The sequence below is a fragment of the Astatotilapia calliptera genome, chromosome 14 (genome assembly GCF_900246225.1).
Source record: "Astatotilapia calliptera chromosome 14, fAstCal1.2, whole genome shotgun sequence".
NCBI classification, from domain to species: Eukaryota; Metazoa; Chordata; class Actinopteri; order Cichliformes; family Cichlidae; genus Astatotilapia; species Astatotilapia calliptera.
The window spans coordinates 24,921,102-24,934,372 of record NC_039315.1 but is presented as its reverse complement, the minus strand read 5'-3'; the positions used below and the strand labels follow the sequence as shown (position 1 = coordinate 24,934,372).

General features: G+C 44.7%; 1 protein-coding gene across 3 annotated transcripts in view; it reads left to right on the top strand.

Annotated features, from left to right (window-relative positions):
• Positions 1-9,735, top strand: part of veph1 (ventricular zone expressed PH domain-containing 1) — a 95,234-nt gene extending 85,499 nt beyond the window's left edge. For all 3 annotated transcript variants that reach the window (XM_026191529.1, XM_026191531.1, XM_026191530.1), the window contains 2 exons: positions 8,490-8,543; positions 8,860-9,735. In XM_026191529.1, the coding sequence (XP_026047314.1) occupies positions 8,490-8,543; positions 8,860-9,042 (237 nt within the window). In that variant the 3' untranslated portion in view covers positions 9,043-9,735. The remainder of the gene's footprint in view (positions 1-8,489; positions 8,544-8,859) is intronic.
• The last annotated feature ends 3,536 nt before the right edge of the window (positions 9,736-13,271 follow it).

The window sequence follows — 13,271 nt, the reverse complement described above, 5'->3', positions numbered from 1 at the left end:
CATTCATGCTTACAGCTCACAGTCAGCAGTATTTCCTAATCTGGAAAAACATGTCACGTGGCTGCCTTCTTAACTTAACACTACACCTATGTACTAGATATTTATAGCATGAAGATACATGGCTTCTTGAAATAGAGTAAACCTAATGCAATGTTTAAAATCTGCTGATTCTGAGGTCAGATGTGAACTTTTTTCCAGATTTAGTTGATTTTAAATTCCTCCGTATGGCTCAGATCAATCAAATGTCTGTTTGAATCCCCAGCAGAAAACACAGCCTGTGAACATGTCGACCCCAATAGCTTTTCAGCTCTCTCTCACACACACACACACACACTAAAGAAAGGATGTGGTAACTTGCCATGAGTCTGCACCCATATTTGGTTAAGTGGTTGTAACCGCTTAACCAAATATGGGGGTAAGAAGACATGGCTGTGTTGCAATATGCACACAAACTTACCAGCTCATACAATTCAAATGGCCCTTACGGTAGGTGGGTAAAATACAGAAAGGAGGGGACTGAGGAGTGGGAGGACTGTAGAAATTCCAGTGCTTTCTGTTGCAGGAGGAGAGCTGGCCACTTCTACCTACCGGCAACCTCGCGAATCACCTCTTACTAGTGTAGCGAGCGAAAGCCACCGAGTAACCGCTAAGGGCCTCTATACTACTTGTGCAAACTTTCAGGCCCAAAGCTCTCACAGGAACGAGCCCAGAATAAACAGGACAAGAGGGTCAATATCAGTCAGATATGTTAAAATTTATTATTTTAAAAGAACACAAAGGGTTTGTAAAAGGCCTAAAACATCAAAATGGTAAAAAGGTCACTAACGACCACAAGATAGTGTTATTGGTGCAACCTGCCAGCAATGCAACTATCACCTGAGGGCTTGCTCTCCCTTGGCGGTCCCAGATGCTCGTTGCTTTAAAAGAAACAAATCCACCCCAAATAAATACGAGCCCAACAGAACACTTATCGCATGCACTAAGTGCTAGTTCAGGCAATAATCGGTGGCACTAAAAATCACTCTTAATAAAAACTTATTCACTGCAACTCCACACAGAGCACCTCTAAAGATCCTAATTCCCCTAAGGTAAGAGTCCCACTCAGGGATTGCACATTGCCCGACTAATATTGCACCAGCCCAGTAGAAATAAAAACAAACCCGGCATAAAAAAAACAGTTTTAAAAGGTGACCCTACCAAAACCAAAAACACAACAACAAGGAGAAGGAGGAAAAAAACAGTGACAAATTCACATGTGCAGCCTGCCCTGCAGGAGGCAATACAATATAAATTAGATTATAGTGCATCAATATACTTTTTTTTAATGTCAAATATATTAAGTTAACATACCTCCAGCAGACAACTGTGTTTGCTGCACACCTGGCTTATCTTGGCTTATCTTGTAAAAATCACTACTAAAACATAAAATACAATAAACATCAAATACATTTCAACAAATTTAAAAAAAAACACTAAAAGAAAAACAGCCTGTACCTCGAACCTCTGCTGTAGAGGTTTACAACAACTGTTTGTGTAGCAGACAATTAAAACTTCTCAGGCTCTTCACCTACTCACACAACCATTGTTCACAGCCGCTCGTCAGTGGAAATGAAGAGCACCTGCTGCTACTTCCTCTTTTATACCCTCCATTGGGTCCCCTGGGTCCTAAAGACTTCCCCATTACAATTGCCCCCGTTTTAAAAGGTCACCGTCCCGGTGACCACTTACTGCCAGGGCCTAAATAAATTTTGGGGCAAATCATTATGGACAAGAGAGCTCTGTGAATCGCTAGTGAGAACAGCAGTAGTCTGATTTACTGACCGTGGGAGATTAAAGGGGTTAGAATGCTTTCCTGCTGTACTTCTTTTAGGCCGCCCCTGAACTCTTCCCGAGTCCTGCTCTAAAACATTCTCCCTATTATCAATCCCACTTTCCTCTGGCTGTTCTGGAACTATGGATACAGGGTTCAAGTTGCTCGAGCCTATGCTACTAGTTTCACTAACAAGCTCGGGAACACATACCGAGGGTGGCTGATCTTTGGGTGGGTTTGGAACAAGGGCGAGTACAACTCCACCAGCCTCACTGTCATCATCTGGTGTATCTGATGTTGACTGCCGGGGTGACTCAACTACCAGCCCTGGGTCAGAGAGAGGATATTCGTCTGGAGCAGGTGCTACAATACCTGAAGGTATTACTCTCAACTCGGCCCGATTTAAGTTCTTGTCTGGACCTGACCGATCTCTAGGGCGTATTTTGTAAACCCTGCCTTCTTTGTCCATACTCTGCACAACAACATACACCATAGGATCCCAGGCATCGTGGATCTTATGGCGGCCTAAAGGATGACTTTTCCGATAAACCAGAGTACCTGGGGAGAGAAGGGAAGTAACTGTGGGCTGAAAATGTTTATTTCTCCTCTCTGCAGCTTGTTGGAGTTGTTCTTTCGCATGCACATAAACTGAACTTAGACGTTGTTTATGCTCCTCTACCCACTCCTGCGCAGATCTAGACATTGGTTCCGACTGGGAAGCCCCCAGTAAGAAGTCAACGGGCAACTGGGGCTTCTGACCAAACATAAGCTCATAAGGTGAAAAACCGGTGGACTGATGTTCTGTGGTATTGTAAGCATACAATACCTGTGGCAAGTATTGCGGCCACTTTCTTTTCTTATCAGGAGGGAGCGTACGCAACAGATCATGGAGTGTTCTGTTAAATCTCTCGCATTGTCCATTGCCCTCAGGATGATATGGTGTGGTCCTGCTTTTGTCTATGCCGTACAGGTGACACAGACGTTTCAGCAAGTCTCCCTCAAAGCTCTTTCCCTGATCACTATGGATACGCTTAGGGACCCCATAGATATAAAACCATTTTTCAGTTAATACCCGTGCCACTGTACTTGCCCGTTGGTCTACTGTAGGGTATGCTTGAGAGAACTTTGAAAACACGTCAGTGACCACAAGTACATTCTCACGCCCATCACTAGACTTGTCCAAAACACTGAAATCAATGGCAATGACTTCCAGGGGTTTAGAAGCCACCAAACCCCCCCTGAATGTGCGAACTTTTGGTTTTACAGCCTTTGCCAAGACACAACGATCGCACTCCTGACAATATTTCTCAATGTCACGTGCCATAAAGGGCCAAAAACACCTTTCTCTCACCAGGCTGGTAGTGCGTCCAATGCCTTGATGCCCATGATCATCATGTAAACTTCTCAGGACCTCTGTTTGCAAGCATTGGGGTAGCAACAGTTGAAACAAAACTTGGCCATTACCAGGTGTCTGAACTTGACGATACAAGACACCTTCCTTCAACTTAATTCTGGGCCACTGTTGCACCAACTTTTTCACTCCCTTACTTACATTACCCATTTCCTGCTTGGTAGGCAGCCTCCCTCTTTCCCAATACTGTGAAAAAGGGCCAATTACCGGGTCAGCAGCTTGAAGGGATATTAGATCAGCTTTAGGTCGGGATGGAAATGCACCTATGGCTCTACACGTAGCGGCAACAGCATTTCCCAGTTGACCTACATCTGTCTGATCTTGCACTTCCTGTGGAACCTTCAACCCTGGAAGCAGGCCAGATGGACTCTGTGGATGCAGTTGCCGTGACAATGCATCAGCGTTGCGATTGCTGGGACCTGGCCTATATTTAATCTCAAAGTTGAACACAGCTAGTTCTGAGGCCCATCGCTGCTCTACGGCTCCCAATTTAGCAGTTTGCAAATAGCTAAGGGGATTGTTATCTGTGAACACGACAAACTTATTTCCCAACAAATATTCACGGAATTTTTGAGTGACAGCCCATTTTAGTGCCAAGAATTCCAACTTTCTAGAGCTATAATTGGACATATTCCTTTCACTAGGTCGCAGGCCCCGGCTAGCAAAAGCAACTGGCCGCCTCTTTCCTTCTTGCTCCTGAGATAAAACTGCCCCTAACCCTGCCTGACTAGCATCTATCTCAAGGACAAAAGGTTTAGCAAAATCTGCATATGCCAATACTGGGGCACTAACCAGCAGCCTTTTTAGTGTTTGGAATGCATTCTCACATTCCTCACTCCAAAGGTGACACATTGCCCCACTGGCACCACTTCTACGTTTCTTCTTGGTACCTCCCAGCTCGCCCACCAGCCGGTGGAGCGGGGCAGCATACTTGGCAAAACCTTCAACAAAACGCCGATAATATGAGGCAAATCCCAAAAATGACTGTAGCTCTGTACAAGTAGTCGGTCGTGCCCACTCAGCCACTGCACTAATCTTAGAAGGGTCGGTCGCCACCCCAGAAGCCGATATCACATGCCCGAGGTATTGAACCTCTGGCTGAAAAAAGTGACACTTCTCCAGCTTCAACTTTAGATTGTGTTCTTTGAGCCGCATTAAGACCAAGTCAAGACGCTCCAGATGCTGCTCAAAGGAGGATGAAAACACAACAATATCATCCAAGTACAATAAAAGGGACTGGAAACTTTGATCCCCAAAAATCCGCTCCATTAGCCTCTGAAAGGTGCTAGGGGCATTACAAAGCCCAAATGGCATTCGATTGAATTCGAACAGACCAAAAGGGGTACAGAAAGCAGTCTTGGCTTTGTCCTTCTCGGCCACTGGTACTTGATTATACCCACTTGCAAGGTCCAATGTAGAGAACCACTGTGCTCCCGTCAGGGCATCTAATGACTCCTCAATACGGGGTAATGGATAAGCATCTTTCCGTGTCTTGGCATTAAGCAAACGGTAATCAACACACAGCCTAATCTCTCCATTTTTCTTGAAAACCACCACAATTGGGGAAGAATAAGGGCTACTGCTTAGACGCACTACCCCCCGATCCAACAAATCTTTAATATGGGCTTTCACTTGTTCATACTGAGAGGGTGGGAGCCTGCGATACCGCTGTCGCACTGGGGCATCATCCATTAAAGGGATCTCATGTTCCACCAATGTGGTACATCCTAAATCTCCCTCCCCATAGCTGAAAACTGAACAATACTTCTGCAAAAGTGACACTCCTTGTTGTGACTGTTCATTGGACAAGTTAGGCCATGAGAGCTCGGAAAAATCAAGGTGCGGATGCGCCTGTACAGTCACTTCGTGCATCGTTATCTGCAACGTGGGATCATCAGACTCTGCAGTAATGCCAGAGTCCCCAGATGATGGAGGGTCAACCAGATGCAATTCACCTAGTTGTGTACAGGGCGGTAACCAAACATCCTCAATTCCCACATTAACCACCGGAATGTCAACAACACCCTGTTCAACAGAAAGGAGGGCCGGAGAAACCAAGATGCCCCCTGGCAGGGGATTACCTGTCGCTATGGGCTCCAGGAGCACTGATGGAAGGTTAATGTTAGCAGCAGAGGGGCAGCTAGTACGTATCCATTTCAACGAACCAGCAGGGACACAAACAGCTCGACCGTGGACTTTTGCTTTACCTAAATACCCGGATGTATTCAAAGCCTCAATGCGCTGACACTTGTGAAGTGTCTCTCTCCACGTCTTACTGGCATTTTCAAGGGCAGGAGATTCAAACAGACGAGGGCCAAACTGCTCAAAGAGTAGGTGGTAACAACGGCTAATGATATTCATCCCCAAGAGGCCAGGCACACTCTGTGGCTGCTGAACGCTCCCATCTAGAGGGTCCTCCACCACCAACACGCCCATTTTTGTCAGGGTGCCACCAAAAACAGTCACATCAAGCTCCATGTAGCCTATATAGGGGATTTTCAACCCATTAGCTGCCCTGAGGCGTAACCATTGGCATTTCTTTAAGTGCCCCACCCCCTGCGACCTGAAGTGCTTCTCAAAGAAACTCTCTCGAATAGTGGTGACCATGGACCCAGTATCCAAAAGACAGGGAACTATAACACCCCCCATTTCTATTTCCACCACTGGACAATTCCCAATTAGTCGAGAGGGATCTTCCATAACAACTTCAGCCGAGCCTATAAACCCTGTTCCTGATGCCTGGCTCTCTGCACCAGAGGGACCTAGTTTCCCGATGGCTGAGGCTCAGGGCCTTGTTCCACAACCTGACTTTGTACATGTGCATCAGCATGAGACCCACCACTATTCTTTATAGCTGGATGTTTTACCCTACAGAACCTGGCAATATGACCAGCCCTACCACACCGATGGCAAATTGGCTTTCCATCTGCCTGGAAACGAAAAGGCCTAGTTGTGGGAGGGGTCAGGGGTAGTTCAGTCTGAGACGGCTGTGAAAATTGGACAGACATTTGCTTCATGAGCGTATCTAATTGAACCTGTTGTTTACGAAGGCACTCTTTTATCTGTAGAATGTCATCATTAGGCCCAAGGGTGACTGCATGCATCTCTGCATTAACTCCCTCTACTACCTGACAGTTCGTATCACAAGAATAGGCTCGGGACCTAGTTTTCCCTCCCTGCCTACCTACATCAGCCCACTTAAGGGCGATACTGCGTAGGGCAAGAAAGGACATGTCTGGTGTTTGAAGGACCCGCTGTTTCAGCTCTCTGCGCAGCATATCATCATGGACATGTTCAGTAAACTGGTCCCTTAGCAATATATCAGAATTTGGAATACCACCTGGTGTCTTACAGATTACAGTGTCCATTAAAGATTTAAGGGCATGAGAGTAATCTCGCAGAGATTCCCCTTCTCGCTGGGTGCGCTGGAAGAACTGTAGCTGGGCAGCTACATATGACTGAGTGCAGCTATAGTGCTCGACCAAAATATCAAAGATCTTGTCAGGAGTGTCTCTGCTGATACTCGAATGAAAACAGACCTCAGATTTAGCACTGCCATCAAGATGGTCCATCACAAACATCACTTGTGCTGCTCTTGACATAGGACGACTCTCCAGGCATCTACGTACTTCTTCAACCCACTGGTCAACAGTTAACAAGTCCACTGACAATTTACCAGTAAACCTTGGGCATTTACGCTCCTGAGGTGCATAAACGTAACACACATTTGTAGCTTCATTTATTGGGTTGATATTTGATGGCACAGTAGATGGACCTGGCACTGGATCTGGCACTGGACCAGTCCCAGGAGAACGTTCCTGTAATTGGTCTCTCAACTGTTCATTTGCTGCTTTTAGCTGTTGCAGCTGCTCCAAGAGGGCCTGAACGTCGTCCATAGGGTCGGCGAAGGAGGTTTATTATCCCCGCAGCAGCCCAAGCGTTGGCTTCCCCTCCGTAGAAGATGTCACTGTTTTTCCTCCTCTCCTCTAACACTCTTACTAAAATAAACAGGGCCACACTAAAATAAAAACCAAACACCGTAACTGATATGACCTGGATCCTGTCGACAACGCCAAATAATGTAGCGAGCGAAAGCCACCGAGTAACCGCTAAGGGCCTCTATACTACTTGTGCAAACTTTCAGGCCCAAAGCTCTCACAGGAACGAGCCCAGAATAAACAGGACAAGAGGGTCAATATCAGTCAGATATGTTAAAATTTATTATTTTAAAAGAACACAAAGGGTTTGTAAAAGGCCTAAAACATCAAAATGGTAAAAAGGTCACTAACGACCACAAGATAGTGTTATTGGTGCAACCTGCCAGCAATGCAACTATCACCTGAGGGCTTGCTCTCCCTTGGCGGTCCCAGATGCTCGTTGCTTTAAAAGAAACAAATCCACCCCAAATAAATACGAGCCCAACAGAACACTTATCGCATGCACTAAGTGCTAGTTCAGGCAATAATCGGTGGCACTAAAAATCACTCTTAATAAAAACTTATTCACTGCAACTCCACACAGAGCACCTCTAAAGATCCTAATTCCCCTAAGGTAAGAGTCCCACTCAGGGATTGCACATTGCCCGACTAATATTGCACCAGCCCAGTAGAAATAAAAACAAACCCGGCATAAAAAAAACAGTTTTAAAAGGTGACCCTACCAAAACCAAAAACACAACAACAAGGAGAAGGAGGAAAAAAACAGTGACAAATTCACATGTGCAGCCTGCCCTGCAGGAGGCAATACAATATAAATTAGATTATAGTGCATCAATATACTTTTTTTTAATGTCAAATATATTAAGTTAACATACCTCCAGCAGACAACTGTGTTTGCTGCACACCTGGCTTATCTTGGCTTATCTTGTAAAAATCACTACTAAAACATAAAATACAATAAACATCAAATACATTTCAACAAATTTAAAAAAAACACTAAAAGAAAAACAGCCTGTACCTCGAACCTCTGCTGTAGAGGTTTACAACAACTGTTTGTGTAGCAGACAATTAAAACTTCTCAGGCTCTTCACCTACTCACACAACCATTGTTCACAGCCGCTCGTCAGTGGAAATGAAGAGCACCTGCTGCTACTTCCTCTTTTATACCCTCCATTGGGTCCCCTGGGTCCTAAAGACTTCCCCATTACACTAGCAGGATGTGTTTGATCGTTACAGATGAATTAAAGCACTTTGAAATCAGTTTCTGATTCTTTGTGATTCTTTTATCTCCTAGTAAAGTATTTAAAGTCACTGTGTGTCCTCCCCACAGAAGGATGAGCTGGATGACATCCCGATTGAGCTGAGCAAGGTGCAAAGCGTCAAGGTGACTGCCATCATCCCTCAGAACGCTTCCATCACTTACCCATATCCTCACCACTGATCACCATCAGCGCTACTTACACCTCTGTCAGTTTGAAGCTAATATATCATCTGACCTAAAGGTCTAAACTCTTCCCAGGATTCAGAGCTAAGCAGATCAGCTTGACAAGGATAAATAAGCTACTATAAATATGATAGAAGAAACCAACATGAAGCCAAAACACATTTTTTTTAAAAAGACAGCAGCTCTCCCCCAAACGAGCTAGATGATGAAGTCGTCTTGTCTATTAATCTTCCCCACCCACTTGTTCTGTTTGCAGGTGGTAGCCAAGAAGCGTCGGGACCGGGGTCTGCCGCGCGCCTTCGAGATCTTCACCGACAGTAAAACGTACGTGCTGAAGGCTCAGGATGAGAAACACGCTGAAGAGTGGCTGCAGTGCATCAACGTGGCTGTGGCTCAGGCCAAAGAGAGGGAGAACAGAGAGACCACCACCTACCTGTGAGAGCGGCACCGACCAAGACGGCGGCGGGGACGCGAACGCGCAGCCAAACATACGCTGACTTCCACATGTAGGATATTTGTTTCTTGTAAGCATTTACAAGACGGGGGGATAAAAAAAACCCCAGCAGGTGACTCTGAGAAGAAAAACTAAGCGCACTGCTAGTAACTTGTCAATAGCACCACCAGCTCTGTCTTCAGTCGTAGTAATGATGGAGCGCAAATAAGAAAAAGGATTTTTAGACATTAAACCAGCAATAAAAGACTAATGAAGGATGGTTACGTATCAAAAACACGACTCCCTGTATTTACCATTACGTTTAACCAACCTGCCCGTGTGCCATGCTTCTCGGCACGTAGGCCGCCATCAGCGATAGCAAATGTTTGCTTTACGTGTTCAGATGTCACCTGACTTTTCCGCTTTGCTCCTACAAGCAAACGAAGCAGGCATCAGTGGGAAGTTGGGATTTCTCCGTTTAATGACACATTTAGAGTCCAGAGTAGTATTCAACAATAAAGACTTCATCAAAGCAAAGACCTCATAAGGAGTTGTAGCAATAATGAGACTGAACAGTTCCTCTGGAAAGCAGGAAGGATGAAAAACGAGCCTAATGGACAGCAGATGGGGAGCACATTGGATACTGGAATCGTGTGTGTGTGTGTGTGTGTGTGTGTGTGTGTGTGTGTGTGTGTGTGTGTGTGTGTGTGTGTGTGTGTGTGTGTGAAAGAGAGAGTGAGTGATCTTAAAGGAATAGTTCAGCACTTTGCGATATATGCAGTCACCTTCCTGCCAAGAACTGGAAGAGATGATTCAGGCTGCTTTCATGTAGCTGTGTGAGTCAAGTGAAATGAAGCTAAAGCTTAGTGTAAAGACTGGAATTTGAGTTTGACTAGTCTGGCTATGACTAACTCCTGGTAAGGGGGTGGCAGCCGGGGACAGCATATTTCCTCAAATGTCAAACAGGGCCAATAATAGGATATGTTTAACTCATTTTGTGTCATGTATCCTGCTGTATTCTGTTTTTTTCATCACTAACCGGGTTTTTCCTAGCTTAAACGGGTCGGGAGCAGCGTCAGCACAGCTGTTGCCTAATAGTGGAGTTTGGATCACAGGTTTCTAAGAAATCACTGAAGCAAATGAGTGGTTTCCTTGTGGATTTAGAAAGGTTGCCAGTTGAGTCACACTGATTTTCAATGACTCTGCGAGAGAGAGAGTGGAGGTGAGCTGGCTTACTTTAGAACAGGCCTGTTCCTCGGGTTTGGGTTTAAAAGCTTGTGTGATTTTATTATTTTATTTTGGGGGGAAATGTGTCATTAGATTTTTATTTTTCTCCCTGAAAATTGAGACGGATGGATGAAGAAAGAGTGAAGATGTGAGTGTTTAAATTGGCTCTAACTGATAGTGTGCACCAGTTGAACTTTGACAGACAGGTATTCACTCTCTCTACCCACAGGTGAATGCTGCCTTAGCACTTTTTGAAGTTATATGTAACATTAAAGCTGCTAAAGGTGGTCTTAATTTGAACTCGTTTGATAGACGAGCTCTCTCTCGTCGGTCTTTTGGCTAAACCCCTGTCAGCTGTGTAAATGCAGCCATAACACAGCCTTTCCCACCAGGTCAGGTTACCCGTTTGTACTTTTAGCTGTCCCTGTTACCCCCACCACCACACACACAGCAGAGCTGACCTGCATCTGCTTACAAATCATATTATTTACATCATGTCTCTCCCTCACATTTTTATTCCTTCCTTCCTTCCTTCCTTCCTTCCTTATGACCTACTTACACACATGACTTTGGGCCCTAAAGCCAGTGGGGTATTCCCCCATGACTGCACTTAAGTTTTTATAAAAATTAATATTTACATTCATTGGGGTACGGCAGCATCTCAAGAAACTGTGGACAGAAAGGAATTGGATAATCTTGGTCCTAGATGAATGAAACCTACTGATTCCGATTGCTGACAATCAGGATGGATACAGCCTACCATCTTGTTTCTGACCACTATCTTCACATTTAATCACTAATAATTATTAAACTCTGGCTTTCACACCGATAGTTTGCCTTTTTGTCCCATCTCCCACCAATCACCCCCAACCAGTAGCTGCAGATGCCTGGCCTTCTTTGAGCCTGGTCCTGTTGGGGCGTTCTTCCTGTTAAAAGGGAGTTTTTCCTTCCAATCGTTGCCATGAGCTTGCTCAATTGACTGTGTGCACGTTAGGATATGCTACTTCCGGTGCGGAAACTCCTGTGGGGAGCTTTGTTTCCGGTGTCCTATTCGCGCCTGGTTTACGATCCAAAACACGTTAATCAAGTGAATGAATCAAGCGGCGATTTACATTTCTATAGATGTCTTGGGCATTTACCCAATATGTCTGTAAATGATGTTCATTGACTTGTCGATATTTTTTCCCCGGGCCTCAGAGCAAAAGAGAAAAGGGATTCAAATGTTATATTTCTCAGCTGTCCCTCGTTTATCGCGGGTGTTATGTTCTAAAAATAACCAGCGATAGGTGAAATCAAGAAAGCCAATTTTATTTTTTGACGGTGCAAAATGTTTCCTGGACATACAGTACTGCTCTTCAGAGTCACACTGCTAGCGATCGATGCAGCGATTCTGTACTGTACAGGAGAGACGTCACGGAGGAGATCGTCTGCAGCGATCGGGACGCAGGACACAATGTGACGTAAAAAAAATAAGCATGCAAACTTGCACTAAAAAATCTGCGAAACAGCGAGGTGAAAGGTGAACCGCGTTATTAACGAGGGACCGCTGTAATTTTGAAGGTAAGTCACAACATACTCTTCGTACATACTAATGTATAGAAACCGTTACCAGCAATCATTCATTTTTTGTGTGGCTTTTTTCACGGTTTGTTAACATGCTGTGTAGGTGTGTACTTGACTAGCTGATATCAACATAATGGGGGAAACATCTGGTTTGACTATTCTTCACCTGTAGTTTGAATGCTGAACATTTGCCTGTTTAAATCATGAGACCAGTCACTATACAGAGATGTGCTTCTGAATGTGAAATGTGTCTTCTGCTGCAGTGATGCAGTTCTGCTTGTGTTGAGTGATGTAAACAACTGATCGATCTAAACTCTTTAAACGTCAAAATTGATCATTAGATTTTCTGTGACACAACAGTGGTGAGTGTTCCCACCTTCTGCTCTTTGTAACTTAACGCGATCTTTCCGTTTTCGAGTTTTGGACATGATTTTGGAGGATATCTTTGCAGTAGCGATTGACCGCAAAGTAAAGCTACCGGAAATGTACAACCCCACATCCGGTCTCAAACCAGGAAGTTAGCATTTTCTCGTGCACAGGGTCAATAGGGGGTTGTCTGATTGTTGGGGTTTTCTCTCTATTATTGTAGGGTTGCTTTATACTTTACAGTATAAAGTGTCTTGAGGCGGCTGTTGTGATTTGGTGCTATATAAAAGTTTTTCCTGACTACATTTGAGACAAAGTTTTATGCTATTAGATATCATTATTATATTCAGCACCTCTGCTGACCTGCTGTATTGTAAAGGTTTCATAAAGCTCTTGCTCTTTTTAGTTGAACAGTGTTGATTTGTGTTTAAAGTGAATGTGTTATAACATGAATGCCAGAGTTGTGTTAAAGTAGCGATATCAGCTGTCAGTGCTGCCATGGTGGCTTAGTTTCCAAATCTCTATTCTATCTATCTATCTATCTATTAGGGGTGCAACGATACTTGTATTGATATTGAACCGTTTGATACAGTGCTTTCGGTTTGGTACGCATATGTATCGAACAATACAAAATTTTTTAGTTATTTTATCAACTTTTCTTCTGACGATGCTGTCTGTGTTGAGCGTTCAGTGGATCTGCGTTCGACTACTCCGCCTAGGCTGCACTGTCGAGTGCAGATCCACTGAGCGCAGCGCAAGCTAGCAAGACAGAAGCTAAGCTCGTTGCAACATGGCAAATTGAACCTCCCCCACCCTCATTCAGATCTGGCCTTTGGAACCATCTTGGTCTTCATGTGAAGCATGACCCTGAAGGTAAGCGCATCATGGACAAAAGTAAAACAGTATGTCGGATGTGCCACGCAATGCTCAATTTGTGGGAACTAGTGCGTTAGCGCAATTAGCCCGTTAACGGGGCGTCCAGCCCCACTCATGGGGCGATCCGCGGTAACTTGTTAACGGAGATTTGCCGTGTTGTGGCGTTAACGTCATTTCAATGAGATTAACGCTGACAGCACTAG